Genomic DNA, 22980 nt, shown 5'->3' with positions numbered 1-22980 from the left:
CTAGTACCTAGTTAGAAATTTAAAGACTAGTAAAAGAGTTAAAAAAGAATGCAACTTTACCCTTTGAATGCAACTTATGGTAAAAACTACTTATACAAATTGAACACGGGTAAAACGAAGGCGAAAAGTACAATAAATTAAGGTCATAAATTAAGTGAATAAGTATGCAGGTTTGACACCCGCTGGGAGACGTATCGCGTAAAGGCGCCTTGCTTGACAGATACAAAAAAAGCCTCTAAACGTGCCTGCCCACACGGCCATTAAGTTGGAGGTTTATCGGCCCATTCATACCGAGATGTATCTCCGAAATCGGGTGCGCGAGATCGACCGTGAAATTAGAATTGTTCAAAAAAACTTAAAATGTAATTAGATAGTAAATTACGAATGTAAGATAGTATCAATGAATTTTACGACGATTCGGGTAAACGATATGTATCGTAATGGTAAGGTAAGTAAGAAGGTTTAATAATAACTGTCAAATATGTATGACTTAGTCTTAATTAATGTGTAAATATTAAACATAGTCGCAAGTTGGTGATTTTGGTGGTGATTTTTTATACTATATTATATTATATTATTTTATAATTCTCGCCTGATTTGGAGAGGAAGATAGTACAGTAAACCTCCTTGTAACACGCTAAACGTTTAACATTTTTATATTACGCGATTTCAGTTCGTATAACATAGTTATACTTAACGGATTGCACATGTATTTTTTATTGTGGCATTTATAATAGGTACATATATCGTTCATAACATAGCTTTCCTAATATTCGATTTAATTCCCCTTTATTTCCGCATTAAACGTGAATACCTACTCCTACAACGCGTTTCTTATAACTCGGAACAATTATTCCGTGTTATATGTGGGAGATCTGGCTTGCAAACGAAATTTCCCTTATATAACTAAGATAAATCACTATTAGCTATTATAATATATACTATGAACTATTGTGTCTTTATCACACGAAGGTAACAGTTCTCTCTTTGATTTAAGTATTAATTAGTACCTAATGTCTGAAACCTGAGCATATACAACGAAAATTGCCATAAGTTATGCAGACATAATCATTATAATTGAAACACTAATTTTACATCTCGACAGTGCCCGAAAAGCAATTTACTAACCGGAGACAGGAAGGCTATCATTATAATCAAAGTTTGAATTTTGTATACCGGTGATTATTGATTAAACTTTTTGTTCGTCTGCATCAATTGGTGGGGTTAATACGAAAATAATGGGCTATCCAGGTTATAGCGGGGGCAAAACAAAAGGTTTACGTAGTAAGGCTGACGGGTCGGGTTAATTTTATATGTACTTAAAAAATACATTTCAGCCAGTGCGACGACAAATACACTAGGTTTTGACTCACTTATTTGTTTTTCAGAAGACTGAGAAAGGTATATTCGCCATATCTCTCCCGAGCGCAAACGGAAAACCAAAAATACTACTGCTTTGAAATCCGTTATATTACTACCTTATTTACAAAAATGACGCTCGCTGAATTGGATTTCGAATTTACAGAGGTCTTATTTTGGCATGCCTCTCTCTGACCAGAACTAACACTAACAGCACACGCTTATAACAAATCTTAGCTATATACATGCGCTATCAACAACACACCTATTCACACATACGTAATGTCTTATAAGACCTCTTTAATTAGATGTAACACTAAACCTACTTTTTCTCAAAAGACTGTTTCAAACGTGTATCATGTACCACTGACTAATTGTTATCTAGTCACAGAATACAAGACTCACTAGTAAGTGGACTAGCGATATATGAATGTTGTCACAACCGATTTGTCATGAATAAAGTTTTTATTATTATTAATGGTTTTTCCTGGAAAATCCCCTATGAAAAAGCGCGTGACCAAGGCGCAATCAATTATATACCAAACCATGACTATAACATACATTACAAACAATTCAAACTATTTCGTAACTCTGCCAAAAGACAAAAGACGGTTCCATAGTTGATTTTACAACAAAAAAGTTTTTACAACGACAGGCCAAACGGTATAGGAAAAATTGAAACGTAAATATTGGAAAAATCGGAAAATCGAATAGTCGGACGTTTGCGGCATTTAGAAAAAGGCAAAAATAGAGTGTGGATTTTTATAACCGCTCCAGAAACAAATAAAACTCGAATAACAAATTGAATAAATAGTTGATTCTTTGATTCGATTTCTATTAGTCTTCTGACAATTCAGTTTGCATTTCGCACAGATATTGTGTTAACCGTAGTTTTTAGGAGGCAAAAGGGGAGGCGGCTCATCTGATATTAAGTGATACATACGCCCATGGACATTCACATTGCCAGGAACAAGTCGTTGCCGGCATTTCTCGAATTGGTTCGGAAATACTTCAGTAGTAGTTTACCGCATTTACATTCATTTCATTTACGAGTACTTACTTACGACGAAGTATCACGTTTATACACTCGCCCTGCCCATTTTCCTGCCCAATTCCCTGCTCACTACGGCTGAATGTAAACGGCAGTAGGTACATAGTTTATCTCCGACACTCGAATGTTAAATCTTTTGCGTGTATTTGAGCGTTATAGGGAGATAAATAGTCGTTTGATTATAGTATCAAATACATAATTTAATATTCTAATCATTAGTAGTTTTATTCTAGGAGTACAATGTACTACAGTACATTGTACACAAGTACTACTGTACTATAAACAAAATATTCTAAAACCTATTTGAAAAGAGTAAGTCTGTAGTTTCTTGCCCATTCTCTTCCACAAGCCATTTTGGAACGGGCAACTAGAATCATCTTTATAGTTTATTTAACGTGAACAAGTGCCATTTTATGTGGTCTAATTAAATGATTTGACTTAGACATCCCAAACTCTAAAAAAACACAATTCGTTTATCACCTTGTCTTAATATAATAAGTAAAGAAGGGTTCATATAAGTAAATATTATGAGGCAAGCTATTTACTTATTCAGAACCAACGAAGTCCGAAAAAATTGAATTACTGAGTAATTCAATTCACGGTAATGCTTATCAAAACATCATCAGTTATCACCTAAATAAACAGATAAAATGTATATTTCTGTAAGAGACTGAAGTACTAAAATTTAAAACATAAAAGATAAGAAAATAAACACTTCGTTTTATACCGGAATAAATTTGCTGATTAACATATTTTTTTCTCATTCTGTACCCGAAGCAATTTAAAATGCAACAAGCTTTTTTTTTCAAAAACTGTAAATTCACTTTAATAACGATTTATTCATTCAAGAACTTAAAAATTTACATAAGAATTGGGTAGGTTGGAAGGTCCAAGGGACGGATTATTTCGTGCTTATCGACGCACGGCTTTTCAACAATGAATTTTTCTTTATATATAAGTTTCACAGGCCTCAAATTTTACTTGTAGCATACAAAAGGATGTAATAAGAAAATTTTATACCTATAATTTTTATTTATTTATTTATTCCACTACATTTTTCTATCTCAACAACTACTACTAATTCGAAATAATTCCCACACCAATTATCCTACATAAAGACATTGAAAAATTAAACTTATATTCCTAAATCTTATAACTAACAATATATAAAACTTAATAAATTTAAATGTAGTTTTAGTATTACAGACTATAAACAAACCCAGGATGGAATGGATAGAAAATGGAAACTAGTTTTATCTAAACTAAAATTTAGAGTCAAACATTGTTTGATAAATGTTGACATTGGACAAATTTGCTCAGCGTTTATTACTTACTATAAAATGTTAGTTTGTTTGGGCATCCGCAAAGCTAACACATAGTGTTAAACGGAGTGCAAATGAAAAATTTCAGACGCGTTTATTAATTTTGCTATTGTTACCAATTCGGCCTCGGGTTGTTGCGATAAAAGAGTTTTTCTGTGACAGATAAAATTAAATTGCGATTCCAAAGCTTTACCATGCGCTTGACAATGTATTAAATGATAACGGAAAAGAAGTCTGCTGTTAATATTTTTGACAAAAATTATTTCAAGAGGCGGTAATATTTTTCAAACAAGGTTTTTTAATTAGGAACAACGCATGTCGACAACCCTCGTCGTCTGAAACATACCATACCTACTGGATAGCAGATTGCTTTTAGAATATAATTTTAAGTATTAGTAAATATTTATTTAATTTAAAATCTCCAGTCATCAATCGCTGGATTCAACTAGTACGTAAATACGTATTTTTCGTTTTGAATTTGATCTCAGAGTACTTTACAAAGCACGGATAACATGCTTGTTAGTTAAATGGGAGATGAATCAGATCATCTAGATCTGATTTAATTTAAATAAAACTATATACTGATGTAGAATTATTAATTTAACTTTAAAAATGCGTAGTATTAAAGTACCCTTAATATTTTATCTGACTTTTAGAGTCACATTTAAAAGAATCTCATTGTGAAATCGCTTAAACAAAAAGTGATTTTTTAATGTTAAGGAATATTACTTATTTTTAAATATGTATTTGTATTGTAGTAAGTAGGTGCATTGTAGATCCAATGTGATTCCAAGAAAGAATACTTGTATGAGCAATATGATACTTTCTGTAATATCGAAGGTACCTACATAGAAAATGTTTGCATCATTTATAAAGCTACAAAATTATTTTACGACTCCTAAAAGTAACTGAAGGCGATCGTCAAGATCTTTGTATTATTCTATGTCAAATTATCTTTTATCTATTGCGCATGCAATATTTACAAAGAGCTTCCGTTATCTTCAAACCAACTATAAACAATTGAAATGCTACCGAAGAGAAACAAAAGACAGGTTATTTTGAACAGCGACTTCTAAGAAACAAAACACTAACGTTAGCTTTTTAAGAACTCAATAAACAAACATACGTTATGTTTATCTATGTACCAACTTTTTAACATAGACTTTAATATATTTAATGACCTCACAAATAATATTTGAAATAACTTTACAAACGCAAAATTGGTCAAAGTTTTTCATACAATATAAACTGCAGTATATATAATCATACGCATAGGAAATACCATCGTGCTCGACAGAATTCTGAATATTGAATTTATGACGTTTAGAGAAAAGGAAGCTTGACACGTCACGCAAGAAAACTGAACAAGTCTTACGTGCCACCAAAAAGACGAGCTCCTTCAACTAATAATTCAAGGCAAATGGGCTGGTATAAGGAGCATGGACGGAGAAGCACGGTGTGGTTGAAGAAGGCAATGATATTGGTCAAAGCATCATTGTTCAGAAGCGCGGCATCCAAAATTAAAGTTATGATGATTGCCAACCTTCGAAAGGTGATGGCACTGGAAGAAGAATAAAGTTATGGACGAAAAATATCGTATAACTCCATATATTAAGGTCGTATTGCGTTTATAAAAACACAATAATAATAAATCGAAAAGTCATCCCACAATATTTCTGTAAGACACACACAATAAAATATTTGAATGGTCAGACAATACACATATGTAACTTGATCAATATTAATGTAAATTCCCTGTGAAGTTGATTTTTTATTCATCGCCAAATTCTGTTATATTTTCAAATTATCCTCACGCGATGTAAAATAGCAATTTGATTACCATTTGAGTTGGGTTTTAGGCTACAAAAAATGGACCTAATCTCAGTTAGTAATTTTATCGATTCAAATGGATTTTAGAATATTTGATAGCTCGAGAAAAAAGCTTTCATAAAAAGATATTACCTTGTTTGTTCTCTAAAAAATATTAGAAATACCATAATCTTAATTCCATATTAAAGTCATCCAGTTTAAAAAGGTATTTGTCGATTATATGGTAAATGGTGGAATTAAAAGCTATATTATATTAAACTAACGAAAAGCACAAATAATTATATAAACGATTACTTAAGAGAGAGCGTTCGTGAATAAAATTGTAAATTCAATTAGCATATTCTATGGTAGCGGATAATAGTTATTTTTATTTAAACCGATTCTCTGTATCTCCATTTTTCGATAAGTTAGCTCTGGAACTGACATGAATTATTACAATATGGAATACATTTAATAATGATTATTTAATTTTTATATTAAGTATATGGAACAGGCAAAACTTAGGGAAAGGAAAGGCTGAATAAATTAATTGTGTTTGTAAACGTAAATGAGTGGGCGAGCATCACATCCGCCGAGGAACTGTTTCCAGAACAGACCGGAACTCAAAAACCATCAATTCAAGTTGTTAATAGGTGACCTTCAGCCATAGGGTATCAGGCATATCATGAGACTGTCATGAGAGAAAAGTTACTTGAACATTAACGATAATTAAAATCAAACTGTAAATTGCATGATTGTTCAAGTTTTAATCATGTTTTTTTGTGGCCGGCAACGCACTCACGAGCCCTCTGGCATTGAGAGTGGCCATGGGCGGCGGTATCACTTAACATCAGGTGAGCCTCCTGCCCGTTTGCCCCCTGTTCTATAAAAAAAAATGTCGAGATGGCCGTTATAGTATGCAGAAATTGCAGCTTTATTTAAGTATTTAATAGACGTTCTTAAATATATATGGTAGAGCTTTTATTGGCCCTTGGCGTTGTTTAAATATGTATTAACGTAAAACTTCAATTACACAGAATGAGTTAACGGGCGTCGTTTCATTATTTATCAGAGAAATAAGAGAAAGTTGTGACACAGATATACACGGAATTGTAATCAAAACCCGTCACTTGAAATAATTTAATAAGTAAATAAATTTAAGCAATGGATTAACACCTACGCTGCAGAAATAACTCTTTCAATAAATGAAACTGAAAACAAATAATGTCCTGGAGTTTACATTTATAAGATGTGATATGTCTTCGGATACAAATCGTGGATAGTAACATCACAACATTAAAACTTGAAGTAAACTGAAATTGTCAATAGTTTTTATTAGGAATTGTCAAAAGGTCATCTAGTTTAGAATACTAAAGTAACAATAGAAGTTGAGTTATCAATAAAAAACATATAAATCCTTCTAATAAATAATGACAAAAGTTTTACGTTCAATTATTTAGTAATTGATATAACATTCGTGACTTGACACACCTCAAAACATCAACAAAAATCTGAACCCGTCAAATTCCCGACTCTTAATCTCTGTCATAAACTTAAATAATCACCGTTTTACTTTATTTTAACGCTAATTAAAGAAATTGCTTTGTAAACTTTGATTATCACATGTTGCGTGCGAGAATTAAAAAAAAAGAATTAACTTTGCATTCGTTGTTACATCGAGTGACCTTTCCTACCCTCGTCTCATTTACATAACTTATTTTACAGGCTCCCTGTTTTTTTATATAACTAGCATTATACAGAACAGTATTGGCTTGGTGCTAAAGTTTGTGACTTGATTCTGAGGCAGGCTTTTTATCTGTCGAAATGAACGTGAGCTCGTACGGTGAAGGAAAATGTGAGGAAATCATCGTGTCTTACGCCCGAACTCAATAATTAATTCACAATTTCAGATTGTTTTCAAGACGGTGACAGTCGATCGATCTCCTAGCAAACTCTTTACAAAAAATATTTAATTAAAAAAATTATTTAAATAATTATAAGTGTACAATAACACATAACTTCAATCCGTTAAAAAAGTGTTTTTCTTTAACTATTAATATTATTTAAATTAACACAAATATTTTAACGTATTTTATTATTTAAAATTGATAATTAGCGCATCAATAAACGTTTATGATGGCGTTAATGTACGTATAATCCATTACATCCGCACCATTCTATAGAATTAGCAACATTGAGAAAACGATTGATCATAATGGGATCAAATAAGTACAAAGCACACTATCAGTTACGGTTTTACGAGGGCGGATATCTACATGAATCTAACATCTGTCCGGAATTCATAGGGAATTATTTAACACATTTTTACTTTGATATTCACCGAGCTGAAGTAATTAATACAGGAAATGGGTATTAATTGATACATTTCAAAAATCAAAATTCGAATTCCGATACTTATTGTGTACGTAACATGTACATGTTACGTAAATAGAGAATAATACCTACTTCCGGTTTAAACTTGGACCCGTGAAATTCCTGGGTTTTATACTGGTATCAGTAAAAATGCCTTTATGAAACATCTTCTAGCCTCTTTTTATTATAACTTAATTACTTAACTTGTATTACGAATATTAACACAAATAATTTGCGCAGTATATTATGGTTCCTTTACCGATTTGTAAAGGTTCGTAAATACAATTTTATCTTCCATAACTTTCCTCCGCCTCCAAACCACCAACCTTCCTATGCCTCATCTATTGTAGGCCTTCAAAAATAGGTATTATCCTTCCATAGGGAATTAACATGTATGGTTATTTTATTTTGACACATTTAAGTTAATATATTTAGTTTCATGGATCTATAAATATTGGTGTCACATATCAGGAAACACCAGGTAACTAAAAGTATGTGACCCACATAAAAGCTACAAATTTAATAGTAACAAAACAATGGATGTCAACAGGACATAAATATTGGCTAATAGTCAGGAACTCGGAACTACGATATTGATACTACCCCGAATTTGTCAGTGCTTTGTGAGCCTTTCCGGCGTAATCGCTCACCAAATGGACTAGCAAAAACTAACGGATTGTTTGGGAACGCGTAAAAGGTATTCCAGGTAGAGAGTTTAAAATCACACTGTAAACACATGATTCGGAATCATTTATACCGTATTCATTATGTTGAGAACTGTATTCACATTTGCGATTCTATAATTAAAGTTTCACAACGCAATGTTTGTTCTATAGATGTTTTGGGAACCTTTGAAGTATTAAAAGCGCCTACTATTTTTGAGTCAAAGCATTTAATAAATTAAAATGATTGGATACTATCATCATAGACTTTTTATATAAATTACCTTGCTTGTGCATTCTCAGGCATTTAATCTACATAACATATTATTCTACCTGCAATAATCTATTGCCTACTGTCTTTATCATCCAATAATTCTCCGTGTATACCGGCCCAGGACCTTGCATCCATCGCTCAGAACAGGTTTCCAATACTCTCCTTTGAAAACCGGTAAAAATCAACGAACAATAATTATGCCAGACTCGCCACTTTACAATCGTTACCTAAGATAAGGTGTGTTAAAATCTGACTCATTCATAGTTATAATTACCTAGTAAAGCCAGGTTCTTATGAAGTAAAAAAACGTTAACAATAAAGTACGGCAAATTAGGCTATTGTTCTGCGGAACTACTTTATTGAACCTGTGAGGCGGGAGTGAATTAGTCCTTCACTAAAATTCCATTAGAAAATACAAATTTAATAAGCAATTTCCTCGAACAATACATGTCAATTCCATATTTTACTGCCAACTTTATAGACTTGTCGTGAAAAGTTCTAACAACCAAGTTTCTATGAAATGAGCATGTAAAATATTACCATCCGTTAGAAATGCGGTAAATCAAACTGACCGCTTCGCGTTTATTCCCCTTTCAAACCTAGGTTGTGTTACATTGTAGAAAACCTAAAGATCCATTGTAGTAAAAAGCTATTACCGTCAGGCAAATTATTAGGAACAACGTATTGTCGTATGGAAAACAAAGAAAGCTTACGGCTGTTAAATACTTAACCACCAAGAAAGTAATGAAGAACCTGTTACGAGCAGGTATAATTTTGGATTTCAGCGCTCATGCATAATTATGATTGATATTTTAATATTTTACATACATTTTACTGCATACTGGCATTTCAACTGACTTTTTTATTAATAAAACTGCTGATGACGATATAAGACTATAGAAAAAGGTATAATGTGAACCATGTTTTTTTTTAACTTTTGTCAACTTAAGTAGTTGCTTTAAGAGATTCAACTACAAAAGAAATATTAGTCTTGTTTTAAATAATTACCAAGCTAATAACAGAAGAATACTATGGAAGTACTAACTTGCACTGAGATTATTGTACAGTTATGCATTACGTTAAATTATTATAGGTACTTCGTGACACAAGGAATCGCTAATTATTACCTACGTCTTTAAATCCCTCATGGAGATTGAAAACTATATCCTGTTCGTGTTAAGACGAATCGTATTACTAATTAATGCCCCGAGCAGCCAAAGCAGGCTGTGCGATTTATCGTAAATCCCAATTTAAAGCTGAGAGGCACGCGATTACAATCTTCTCACGACAGGGAAGGCGCGCGAAGTTCTCATCTCCGGGGAAATCACGCACGCAACAAATTTTATAACAACTCCTATGCCTGAAGCGTCCAAGGCGCTGAACCACACAACTTCGAAAAGAAACAACAAGGCGCGAGCAGTGCCTCTACGCGGCCTTTATTCAAACTTTTTACCGCCACACACTGAAAATCACAAACACAGCCGCAAGAGACACTGCAACACCGAATAAACACTGACCGTTGTGGAGTACGGCTGCAGGCTCAAGCGAATCCCATCTTGAGCTAGACGCTCACGAAGAAGCCTCTTCAACTGGATACGTGGAATTTTCACTAACTCGGCTTTACCCTCTTCATACTCGTCGGCATATTTAGCCGGTTCAACGGCTGCCACCGCTTGTTCTTTGCGGACTTCTTCTTCACATCTGCAGTCTCGAGCAGCAGCGGCCTCCTCAAGGGTAAAGTACACAGCCGCTGCACCTTCTTCTCTTAAAGTTCTTACAGAGTGCAACAATCTTTGACGATGTGCCGGGTTGAGAACTCCGATCGCGTCTAGATCGGGTTCCCCGACCTGTTTACATATTTCTAAGTCATCATAACCGTTATCAATGAAACTCTCCGCGTATTGGCCCAGGTGGAGCGATCGCAACCACTCGATGACAATATTGCCGTTCGTAGACGAGGCCATGTCGCGTCAAAGCGCGCGGCGCATTACAAGGCGTACTCGCGACGCGGCAGACAGCGAGAAACTGGCGGCCACGCTCCCCTAATCCCCCCTCGCCCCGCCGTAAGCCGCGGTCGCCGCCCCTAGACCTACGTGCTTTTGCTTTTTGACATTTTGTAGCATAATCGTTTCGTTTAGCGTTCTTATAGGTGCCTATGTATAACAATGTGATGAATGTGAAACAACAGCTCTACCTTTGAATTGGTATCTTGAAGAAAAATTTAGCTCAGTACGCACAAAGCTTTTTAACTCATCAAATGAGTAAATATGTTATATATTTTCTACTATAAAATAAATAAATAATATTAACCCATTAAATAAAAATGAAATTAAAACATTGCTGAATTGAATGAAAATAATTAAAGACATCGCTTATTAAAAAGTATATATTACCGCATAATACGTGTAATAGAATGAAAATCACTAGTCCCGGTTTTCCCATGTATGTAACATGTTTTGTTTGCTTAGTACGACAGTTAATTACCCACAAACGGGAAAACGGTGCAAAGTTTACTTTTCCTAAAGCTGTTACTCATTAAACTTCTTGAACCTGTTTTATCTCATTTTGGTTACTGAAACTACGAGTGTTGAGGTTTATTTAAGCGTACATAACTTTCTTAATATATTATATACTAACCTCTCACCATGTTTTATATGCCTTAATTGATTTCCTGTTACACTTACTACCGAATTATGTTTAAGTAAAATCTTTTTCAGTTAGTATGTATCAGGAACCCTCTTCGGTAAAGGCATCCTCCAAGGCTTGTAATCTTTCTCTATCCCGAGTTGTCGGTATCCAATGGTGAACCGCGTTTTTTTTATGTCATCTCTCTCTGTAGAGTTTGCCGAGTGGGCCTCTTCATGTAGTTACTGCTTTCGTCCACCTGTCATCTGTGAGGCGCGCTACATGACCCGCCCACTACGAACGACACTTAGAGCATTAATTACTTTCGTCTATGATCGTATTTTTAATTCAGATATTATGTACTTTAAATATTTAGCATGCTCCTTTCATTCATACACATATTGATTTTTGTTTTATTTGTAAATTTGCACCTCAGTAACCTTACAATGTTTTTTAAAATACATCATTTTAGAAAACTCTGTATATACAAAATATCTATCAAACAAATAAAATTACATTTTTCTTTTGAAAAATGCAACCATTCTATTAGTATTTTCTTTTCAGACAAACAATTTTTTGACGCTCTTAAGTGTGTAATATGTTACCTAAATAAAATTTTGACTTTGACTATAAAGCCAAATTTTTTTGAGGTTATACTGCTGTTTTTTTTATATAAGAATTTTATGCAAATGAAAAGGATGCAAGCGTTGAGTGGCATGACCTGTACATCGCAGTTCCCCGGCCCGTAACTATGTTGCCCTACTTACACAGGGATCACTTAATTATCACAGTCCACATAGGACTGAATCTTGCATTTTTAATCTGCTTTTAAATGTGTTAGCTACGTGAGTAATGTTAGCTTAAACTGCGACTCATTATTGCAATTAAGGTTTTGTAACGTATAAAGACATTTGTAAACGCGTTATATATTGTATATAACTAATAAAAACGAAGCATTTGGACTGATTTTCTTGATCAGCCAACAGAACAGAGAGGAGAGTTTATTGGCAGTTGTTTTCTTCCCTAATACGCCCTTGATTTGAGAACTAGCAGTAAATGTAATTTTTTTCATTTTGACGTTCATAAGTGTCCAAATTCTATTTACTACTGAGCTCTTGATTCACCAATTTTCATACTTGTTCCATCATCGTCGCACCTGCGTTTTAATCTGGGAGAAACATAATTTTAATGATCATCTATTTATGTATAAACCAAATGCATTAAGAAATATGCCTGTCATGAAATGTTTTGACATCGTCACCTTATTTACGATGCACACGAACCGTCATATGATTTAATTCTGAAACAAAAGAAAAGAAAGCCAAAGCTCCAAAGAACTCTAAAATGATCGTAAAACGCAGAAAGTCCAAAATGACACTGCCAGCATTTAACCCCTACTATGTAGAAAGCGACTTCTTGACCTCAGCACAATTAACCTCAAAATCATAGGGGGCCACTGTCTCTTTCATAAATATATTTTTGTCTTTGACGCGACAGACAGTCCCTTGCACAGAGGCTGTTTCAGGGCAGAGGAACCAGTCACCCACGTAGTCCTGGAATACGTGATTGTTTCTTTCCAACGAACAGAAATCGGAACAATGAGGTGGCATAAAGCGCCCAGAAAACTTCGGAGGTTCTGGAAGGAGCTGGGCTTTAAAGCACAACGGACCGAGTAGGTGTCTTAGTGCGGAAACTGAGTCCACACTATACACACTATTGAAATAAAAAGCAATTTACATTGTTATTTATTTTGAAGTAAATATAAAAGTCGTCAAAGAAAATGAGGTTTCTTAATATTCTCTCAAAAGTAGGCCAAATAATCTAGCCTATCTCAGATAGCGAAATGTCGTGATAACCTCAGAGCCTTATCATTTCGTTTTGTCGTAACTAAATGGAATTGCTTGAAATTGTTACATCGATTCATATTATTCCGTTTAGTACAGCGTCCCAGTTGAATTTTGTATAAGGCATTTTCTAATTTATTGATATTGTCCAGATGATTTGCATATCAAACGTCGCCACTTTTGAGTTTCGGACACAAATTTTTAGTACAGATGAAGAACATTCTTTTCACTCACAATTAGTTTCTAATTCCTGGTCATGCTATTACCACTAGTAAGTAGAAAAATCGACTTGGCCATAAAACGAATAAAGGTCATAATTGTTTAATAAATAAAACTCTATACTTTTTCACTTCATGTATTACCGATGTTATCTTTAGACTTTATCTTCATCCGCATTGATTTCGTGGATTTGGCACGTTTGAGATCTAACGATGTTTCTTATTCAGTAATCAGTGACACCGTATAAATGGGTTCGATAATTTTTAAGCGTTTAAATAGATAGAGAGAGACGTAACATTTCGCACATACAAAAAAAACTATATATATTCTATATATTATATTCTGTATCAACTATTAGCTGACCCGGCTAACTTCTTAACAATCTAATTATTATTATTATTAAATTAGGATTTCATTAGGGTAATAACATTAATACATATATTTAATACATAATAAATAAAAATTGATAAAAATAAAATGAAAAATAAAAAAGCCTTTTAATTCTTACAGCAGAACAAGTTACATTAATTAAGTTTACTTACATACTGGTGTTAGTTTTGTTAGTAATTAAATTTGTATCCTTAATTTAGTTGTGTTTTGTATGTATTTATACAACGTTGATGTGGTAACACATGTCTTCGATCAAGATCAAACCTGGTTATGCATCTTCTCATTCACCTCAAGCTTGGAATTTCTTGATCGGACACGAATTCGATGTAAAATTATACTTAGTTTTGTCAACAGATGGCACCACATGCTGTTTGCACTTGTAAATTATTTGTTTTATGAGGGACTTTGAACTACGAACTCGCCAGTCGTCTTAATGTCTTTGTGCAACGACTAGCATTTAACCTCGTATAAAATATGTAATATGGTTCCTAAGCGCCGTAATGATAAGAAAATCTTTCTTTTCGAATTATTTTTACTAATACATATATGTCACAGCTCCAAAAAGGTGTTACAGTTCAATCAAGCATAAACATTCATATACCAACGGAACTGTTAATGCAAATATAAGTACGGTCAAGTCCATTTCCACCGAATGTTGAACGATATCAACAAATCTTCCAAAGGAACTATTCGGGAAGCACAATATTTCGTTTTATGTTCAATTTCCATACGCGGTGAGCGTGAAATACTTAATGGTGCGAAAGATTGCGACTTGGCCCTCGAAAAGATTTTTAAAATTTCGTCAAGTTATGTTTTCAGCCGATTACGTATACGTACCCGTACGTAATCGTAGATATCAACTAACTTAGTGATTTAGTTCTCTTATTCGCCTACATATGAAAGATCACCACGACCGGCAAGATATTTCAATAAGTAAGCATTTTCATAAAAGGTTTCATAAAAGGTCGGCAACGCATATACAACCCCTCTGGCATTGTCCGGTTTTCACTTAAAACCAGATGAACTTACTGCCGGTTTTTTTGTTATATTAAAAAAAAACTATTCTAATACTTTTATCACGTTAGAAAAATACTTCGTATAGCGAAAAAATATTTCGCAGTAAGTGTATTTAATGTTGACGACAATAAATCATGAACTCCATCTTAAAAAAGGAAAACAAAAATCCTAAACATCTCAATCGCATTTGCTTCTATTCATACATCACCAGCAAAAAGTTCATCACTATCGCCGAAACCGATTTATCTTCCGAGGGGACACCGTAATGTATTCCTCCCAAAATCAGTGCCCTTTGGATGTAGACAAATGCTAGTCGTATACTCTGACACACCCAGCGTTAAATGACCTACTAGTTTAACCTTTTGGGTCACATTTCACAGTGGAAAAGTGGAACGCTTTTTGCCTGAATACTCGAACTTTTCAAAGTCGTATGTGTTCGATTATTAAGCCTGCATGCACGTGTTTGAGTATTGGCCTAGTGGCGACAGAGTGCGTCATCCCTGAGCTAGTGTGAGTCATGGCGCATTTAGCAGTCCCGCGTATGGTAAAGAAAACATCGTGAACATCTGAGTTCACAGTTGTTGCGCCCCTGGCTTTAGAGGCCTCAGAAGAAAAAAACCCAAAGTTATAGAAAACTAGTAATTCATTTAGTATGGATAACTTTGGCTTTCTTATTTGGAACTAAATTGAAACACTGTTCGAATAGATATCGTCTATTATACTATTTGTATGGAAAATCTATACTTTTGCGTTGTGCCTGAACGAAGTATTTCCGAACGATTTCCACTTAGGGAATTTCAAGAAAAAAGAAAAGGCCGGCAACGCATTTGCGAGCCTTCTGGCAATGTGAGTGCGGCGGTATCAGGTGTGCCTCCTATTACATAAAAAAGAAACTTGATGGATTTATGGTAAAGACTTTATTGTTTGATCCCTGGTTCTCCGTTCGATTCCTCTTCATTAAAACTATACTTATACGGTGAAGAAGCTCGTCTTAGGAGCATATGCCTTAATTGTGTGTTAGACACAGAAAGCTGAAAACCTACTGCGCTAAGTATTACCAACGAAATAGATGTAATGTGCCGATCCCATAATGAAATTCATGGCTCTGGTTTGGGAACTTCATACATTACTGGAACTATTGCTTTAAAGTCTCTAGTCTTTGCCAATAAACATACAGAATAGACATACATATGTTTTTAATATTCTACGCGTATGCATCCAGTGCATTCAATCTGGAAAACCCCATTTCCTTTAGAGCCAATTATAACAATATTATAACTATTTCTGTATCCATTTAAAATGTTTCATATGAAATCTTTTTAAAAATAATAATTTTAGTATCAAGATTCGTACCCATTTTTACACATATGAAACAGAAAGAAAAGGAAAATAATTTTAATTATAATTGATACGAAATGTCTAGAACACTGATTTATGGCTAATAAATTCATGAGGGTTTTGTTGATGTGTGTGCAAAGGAATGAAAAATACGACTCACTTTACGTTATTTGCTAGTCGTATAAGCTATATATATAAAGCCGATATTATGAAAAGGATTATCAAAAATATGACAGATGAACAAGACAGAAGACAGGAGACTAGAATGTTTTTACATGTTTAAATAAAAACTACACTAATCAATCAAATACAGGATTTATAATTTTTATAACCTACATATTACCATAGTAATATCAACAATAATTAAAATTTACAAAAAACCCATTTTAACTTTAATAGATTATTATCATTATATTTTTTAGTAATATTTGTTTATTGTTTGTTTAGATGTATGCATCTTCTTTGAAGCTGTGAAGCTTGGAGAATTAAAGAAGATACCCGCCGGCGCTTAGAAGCATTTGAGATGTGGTGGTATCGTCGCATTCTTCGTAAAAGCGGGATCCGAAAATAGAAGGACTGTAACGAGAAGTTTTGTAACGAGCTGAGATATCGAAAAACTTATGCAAAACGTGTTGCGCCAAGGCCATTAGCAACTCCATCAATTAATTATAATGGGCAAAATCCAGGGTAAACGGCGTGTTGGTGGAAAGACGAAAACATGGCTTCGCAAGGTTAGGGAGTGGACTGGTATTGCAACGGTTGCTGCATCTGGCACAGAATAAGACACGCTTCAAAAGACTGACGGGCAACCTCCAATAATAGAGAGGCACTAAAAGAGATAATGAAATTTCTCACATACTTTTAAAATACAAAAAAATGATGTAAAAATATTTTTAGTAGCATTGTAATATGTGTACTCGGGGCCGGTCCCGAAATAGGTTTAAAATTATATAAATACAAATATATGTATAGCCTGTAATATATGTATATGTGATACTCAGGAAAAATATACAATTCGAATAATGAAGTAATTTTTGAGATCGGGCCAATGATTGAATTTGTTACAAGCGTACAAAAATTTAAATAATGCAAGATTTTTTGTCTGTGTATTTATATAGATGATGTTATAATTTATTGTTAAGTAATCTACACAGCGATTGTATTTTTAGGGAATCCCTTCAACAAACGGTAATATTATACGGATTGTCCTTTCTCGTAAGCCTCTGCAGTTACTAAGAGATCACAAGAAGATATCCTTTTATAGCCAGTATTATGAACACCATACGTTCACTTAATGGAAGCTCTGAAGATATAATATTACAAAACTAAAATTATACACATAGCATTTCCATAATATTTTCAAACAATATTTATATTTTAGTTATCAAAAACCTATAATAAATCTAGTTAAATTTCTAATTATATATTAATAAAAGTTAAATCCGGTCAAGAATCCGCGAGGTATTATTGTATTGTATAGAGCGTTTATACACACATTCGTCATATATAGCGTTGACAGTATAATCTTGTACATTTTGCCTTATCGGTTATACTATTTGTACTGTATGCACTCCTAGACATGTTTTACGGTTAATTAGAGAATATTGAAATAATGCAATATAACGCTATCTATTGCCGTAGGGTTAATACTTTTAATTGAATGTCCCACTCGAAACGACGTTATCCAAACATTGTATTATATTTAAAGAAAAACACTTTTTAAACAGATTGAAGTTATGTATTATTGTAAACGTATAATTATTTAAACATAATTTTAAAATCCGACGGCCTAAAATTATCAACCACCTGGGATCCAATAATATCCAAATTAAAATCTCAACACAAACAATCCGCGAAAATTAAGGACACCATGAGCGATTTCTGCAGAAACCCAAAGTTTACAATAATACATAACTTCAATCCGTTAGAAAGTGTTTTTCTTCAAATGTGTAAAAGTTATGTTACTAAAATACAATACTTTGTATTATATTTGTTAAATGAGTTCATTTTAAATTAAAGAATTGACAGTAATTATCAAGTTAATATGGTGTATTATTTGTTAAAATATTTCACTATTACATATTACCTACTAATGAATATAATATTGATAAATATTTCTTAAACTTATATCTTTAAACGAGCAATTCTTGTATATATATAATTGGAATCTCGGAATCGGCTCCAACGATTTTTATGAAATGTAGGAATCATTTCTAGAAAATGTCATTTAACTTAAACATAGAATTGCTCGTTTAAAGATGTCCGTCAAATAAAAACTTAAATAAGAATATAATTATCTTTATTCGATAATTATAATCATATTTCATAATTTTATTAGTATGTAATTCGTACTTAAATAAAATTTCCAAAAAACAAGATTTATAAAAAAAAATACCGAGCTAAGCGGTCATCCATCGGTCCTGATCAATTAAGTCAAATCATATTATTATTGCATACTATGCATGGCACCTTAGTCATCACTGTCAAGTATTAACCATATAAAATAATGTTTTGACATAACATACCTTTAATATATCAAATCTATTACAATTATTAAAGTTATAATTTTAACGCTCATTACTCAGAAAACATTATCTACAAAGAATTGACGATATTCCCTATAAAACATGCAAAAGCTAGGACATATTTCGGCTCTATATTTTCAGAGTCAAGTCATTTTTCGCAAAAGACACGCTGCTTTATCAAACATTGGAACATAGGAACATGATTATGAGAGAACGTGCCTCGAATATCTTGCGAAGGAATTGCGGCACATCAAAAGAAACGCTTTGATACTGATATGAAAAAGTACTCCGCTTGTTATCGCTAACAAATTTAAGGGCTATTATAGGAAACTTGGGAAACATATTAAGGTTAGATGTAAAGGTTGTGTAATACTCGTTAATTTGACCGAAACTATTTTGAACACGGCCAATGCAACAAAAACGCCCTACTGTTCTTCTTCAGTACGTTAGCAAAGGACTCTGAGCTTCTCTGTGTAACGATGTTTACAATCTTACGGTGACATACACCGTAAGATTGTAAACATCGTTATATTACAATCTATCTAGTAAGATTGTAAACTATCGATAGATTGTGAACCATATCATTATGATTGCAATTTAACGCATCATTTTTCGCTATATTGTAATCTACCGAAGTGAAACCGCTAAATTACAATCTGTCCTGCGTCGAATTGTCAACTGTCTGCAAGTTCTTCCTGATTGGTCGGTCTCATTTCATTTAGAAATGAAATAGATGTGTCACTTAAATAAAATAAATTTATTATTTAATAGGAAATTAGAAATTCTGACATATGTTAGAAACAAATTGTAACGAAATATTTATTCTACAAACACAAATTCTAATTAAAAATTTCAAAAAAATCAACAATTATTATGTCTTTAAGCACAAATTATAAAAATAGAAATAACAAACAAATATTACGTGTGGCCGGGGCACATACCGTTCAACCAATCAGAGCGCGAGTTGCATTCCGTCCTACGCCGGTTCACAATTTGACAGCTTCCCATCGATAGATTACAATCAAGCGAAAAATGATACGTTAAATTGCAATCATAATGATACGGTTCACAATCTATCGATAGTTTACAATCTTACTGGATAGATTGTAATATAACGATGTTTACAATCTTACGGTGACACATACATACAGTGAAAGACATGCGATCCTTAGGCCGATCCACTACTAGCTGGTACCACCAAGTTTAGTATTTAATTTATTGTACTTAAACGAGTGCTAAGGCTTAGGATAGAGTTTATTGCCAGTTCTTCTCTTCCGTTCTACGCCCTTGATTTGAGAACTGGCAGTAAATGTACAATTAGAATCATTTAATGTATATTTCTTTTTTTTTTACGTTCATAAGTTTTGATATTACTGGGGAATGCAACCCAAACGACTATCAGCAATGAAAAGTCGTAAAGAAAAACAAGAATTTAATTGGATTATTTTAAACATGAAAATTACTTTAATCAAATCAAAAATAATTTCTTCATATAGCATAATAGCTTAATATTCATGTAACATAATGTACACTTATGAACGTCAAAAAAAGGATAAAATAATCAGTAACTTACTGTTATATTACCTATAACCTTCGGCATTTGGCTGACACACCAGTACCTTAATAACTACCTTGTAAAGTTAGCATTTCCCACCGAAAAACTTGACTTTTATTTGAATATTCTGTCATTCTAATGAAATAAAAGTTCAATTGTGATTTGAACTCTTTTTTTTTTAAATCAAATTACTGGGATACTCGACCACGCGCAAACATAATAGAAAATTATTTTATTAGAGCATATAAAATTCTAAGCATATAAAAGACTAAATATTGAACGCTTATAACTAAATTATAAGAAAAATTAATGTGCTGGCGAAATTAATGGTTTCACTAATCAGAGTACATGTTCATAATTTTTTACTGCAACCGAATGGGTTGAATGCATGCACACCTTGTTGTATATAAATCATTGCTACATGGCTGTTTTACACGCTCGTGATGTGTGTTAAGAAATTATAAAATTAAAAAACTACACTTGACATTCCGCCTCCATGCGGTCCTGCATACAATCTGCACACAAACCCAAAGCCAAAGTATTCTTAAGATTTGTCAAACAATTTTTTCAATGAAGTATGGCATTTTGCCAGTGCTTCAAACTAGATCATTATCTAGTTTTATAATACCAAATAAGGTATACAATAGTATATGACAGAAATCTCGACGAAATAATAATGGTATGGGATACGAGGTGCCGAAGAAAAACAAACAATTAAAACAGACAAAATCAAACTTAAGTATTTTATCGTTATTAAAGCAAAATAAAAATGTCTAATCAGTAATGCATAGTATGCATATTTTATACAGTAAGACTCTTACAAGACTATAAAAAATTAACAGGTTTTATTCGCATTGCTAAAGGCACTTTTATACTACATAAAATTATAAGCTGGCGAGACTTTGTTTCATAATACGCAAGTATTTTTGTATATAACGATCTTTTAATGTCTCTAGTCTACAGTGTTGTATAATTCGTGGCCAAATCGTAAAACTGAGTACTTCACCTAATGTTCGTATTTTATCTGTTGAGTCATTGAATCGTCAACGTTTAACGATATTTCAATTAGTCTAAAAATTTGTTAATGTAGAAATTGATGAGTTGATGGAGAACTTGTCATGAAAAAAGTTTTTAAGGGTTTTTATGTTCTGTGACATGTATACATAGCGAGACTCGTACCCGACTACATTCAAAATATTTGTCATAAATGTGTAGTGTGTTGCTAATCTGTGCCGCCGTTATGCGTGTACCAAACAAAGGTTAATCAGCGCCTCCAGTGGTAAGTATCTATTAAACAATATAATCACTCTTGATTGATATTATAAAATTCCCAAAAATTTCATTACGATTTGGCTATGACGTAAAAATACATATTATTTTTACGATATCATCTCCAATTTAGTTCCCTCCGTAGGCACTTGTCTAAAGGCATAGTATCTAGATAATCGCAAAAATACGCTCTGACGCCCTTCGCACAAAATTACACCATTCCTTAAAACGATAGTCATTATTCTCAAATCAATCGCTATTCTAGCAAGGAATAAGACTTCCGAATACCAATTGATGGTAAAATGGAATTTATGTACTTCGAGATAGAATTGAAAATTGTTCGTAAATTAAGTTTATGAGGGGACAGGAAAATACTTTTCCGTTTTACGTAGAGAGAAGGTTGCTTCTTTTCCTATATTAACGTCATTTAGGTTTTTCACTGGAGTATCGGAATCTTTATTTATTATAGGTATTATATACTGAGAACTTGGAGAAACTGATCGTGGTTGGTAACACAGAAGGCAAAAGATCACGTCGCCGTTCACCAACCAGATGGAGCGATCAAGTGAAAGACTCATCGTCTTCAAAGCTATACAATGTGATAAGGGATGCGCTGGACAGAAACCGATGGTGGCTGGTGGTCCGCTCCAGATGCTTCGTTGCTGACCACGACGCTCAGACATGAGCTGCCGACTAAAGAGAGAGAGATAATATAGTTATCCTGATTTTCAATTTGTACACTATATATAATGTAAATTGTAGAGATCGTTTGATTGACACTGAATTACCAATAAAATGTTTGTGTGTTCAACTTTTGTTATTTTAATTTTAAAGAAAAAATGTATTACCTTATTATTGCGTATTATGATTTGGCTTAATATAGCCCATGAAGCTTCATACGGCCACCGCGGATATCACTCAACCAAAACCAAGAGCTAAAATTGTATTGGTTTTGTACATTGCACCCTATAGATATCTTAATTTCCTTTTCCTGTTAAGTATGGTTGCTTGCGTATACCACGATATAGTAGCCTTAGACAAATATTGTGTTGTGGGAAAAAAATTCATATCTGGCGAATAGATATGCCGCTTGAAGATTGTAAAATACATCTGAAGCTTCTTAGCCTACACTAGGATAAATCCATGTTGATTTATATGAGTAAACTATCGGTTGTTAAACGTAGCCGTTAGCGCATGACCACGCATATGATTAGGTAACAAACCCCCGATGTAGTTGTGAAATCTAGATTATGAGTTTAAACGTTGCATTGCATAAAGAGGATTACTAATATAGTCAATACTTAAAAAGGTAAGTAATTCTTCAATCATTGTAAAAGTTAATTCGTTG

General features: G+C 33.3%; 1 protein-coding gene across 4 annotated transcripts in view; it reads right to left on the bottom strand.

Moving 5' to 3' along the window:
- LOC111004161 overlaps positions 1–10858 on the bottom strand; it is a 104296-nt gene extending 93438 nt beyond the window's left edge. For all 4 annotated transcript variants that reach the window (XM_022275039.2, XM_022275041.2, XM_022275042.2 and 1 more), the window contains exon 1: positions 10368–10858. In XM_022275039.2, the coding sequence (XP_022130731.2) occupies positions 10368–10814 (447 nt within the window). In that variant the 5' untranslated portion in view covers positions 10815–10858. The remainder of the gene's footprint in view (positions 1–10367) is intronic.
- Between the last annotated feature and the right edge of the window lie 12122 nt (positions 10859–22980).

This window comes from Pieris rapae, chromosome 7 (assembly GCF_905147795.1).
Source record: "Pieris rapae chromosome 7, ilPieRapa1.1, whole genome shotgun sequence".
Taxonomy (NCBI): Eukaryota; Metazoa; Arthropoda; class Insecta; order Lepidoptera; family Pieridae; genus Pieris; species Pieris rapae.
The sequence above is the reverse complement of the archived record's forward strand: the minus strand, read 5'-3'. Positions and strand labels throughout refer to the sequence as shown.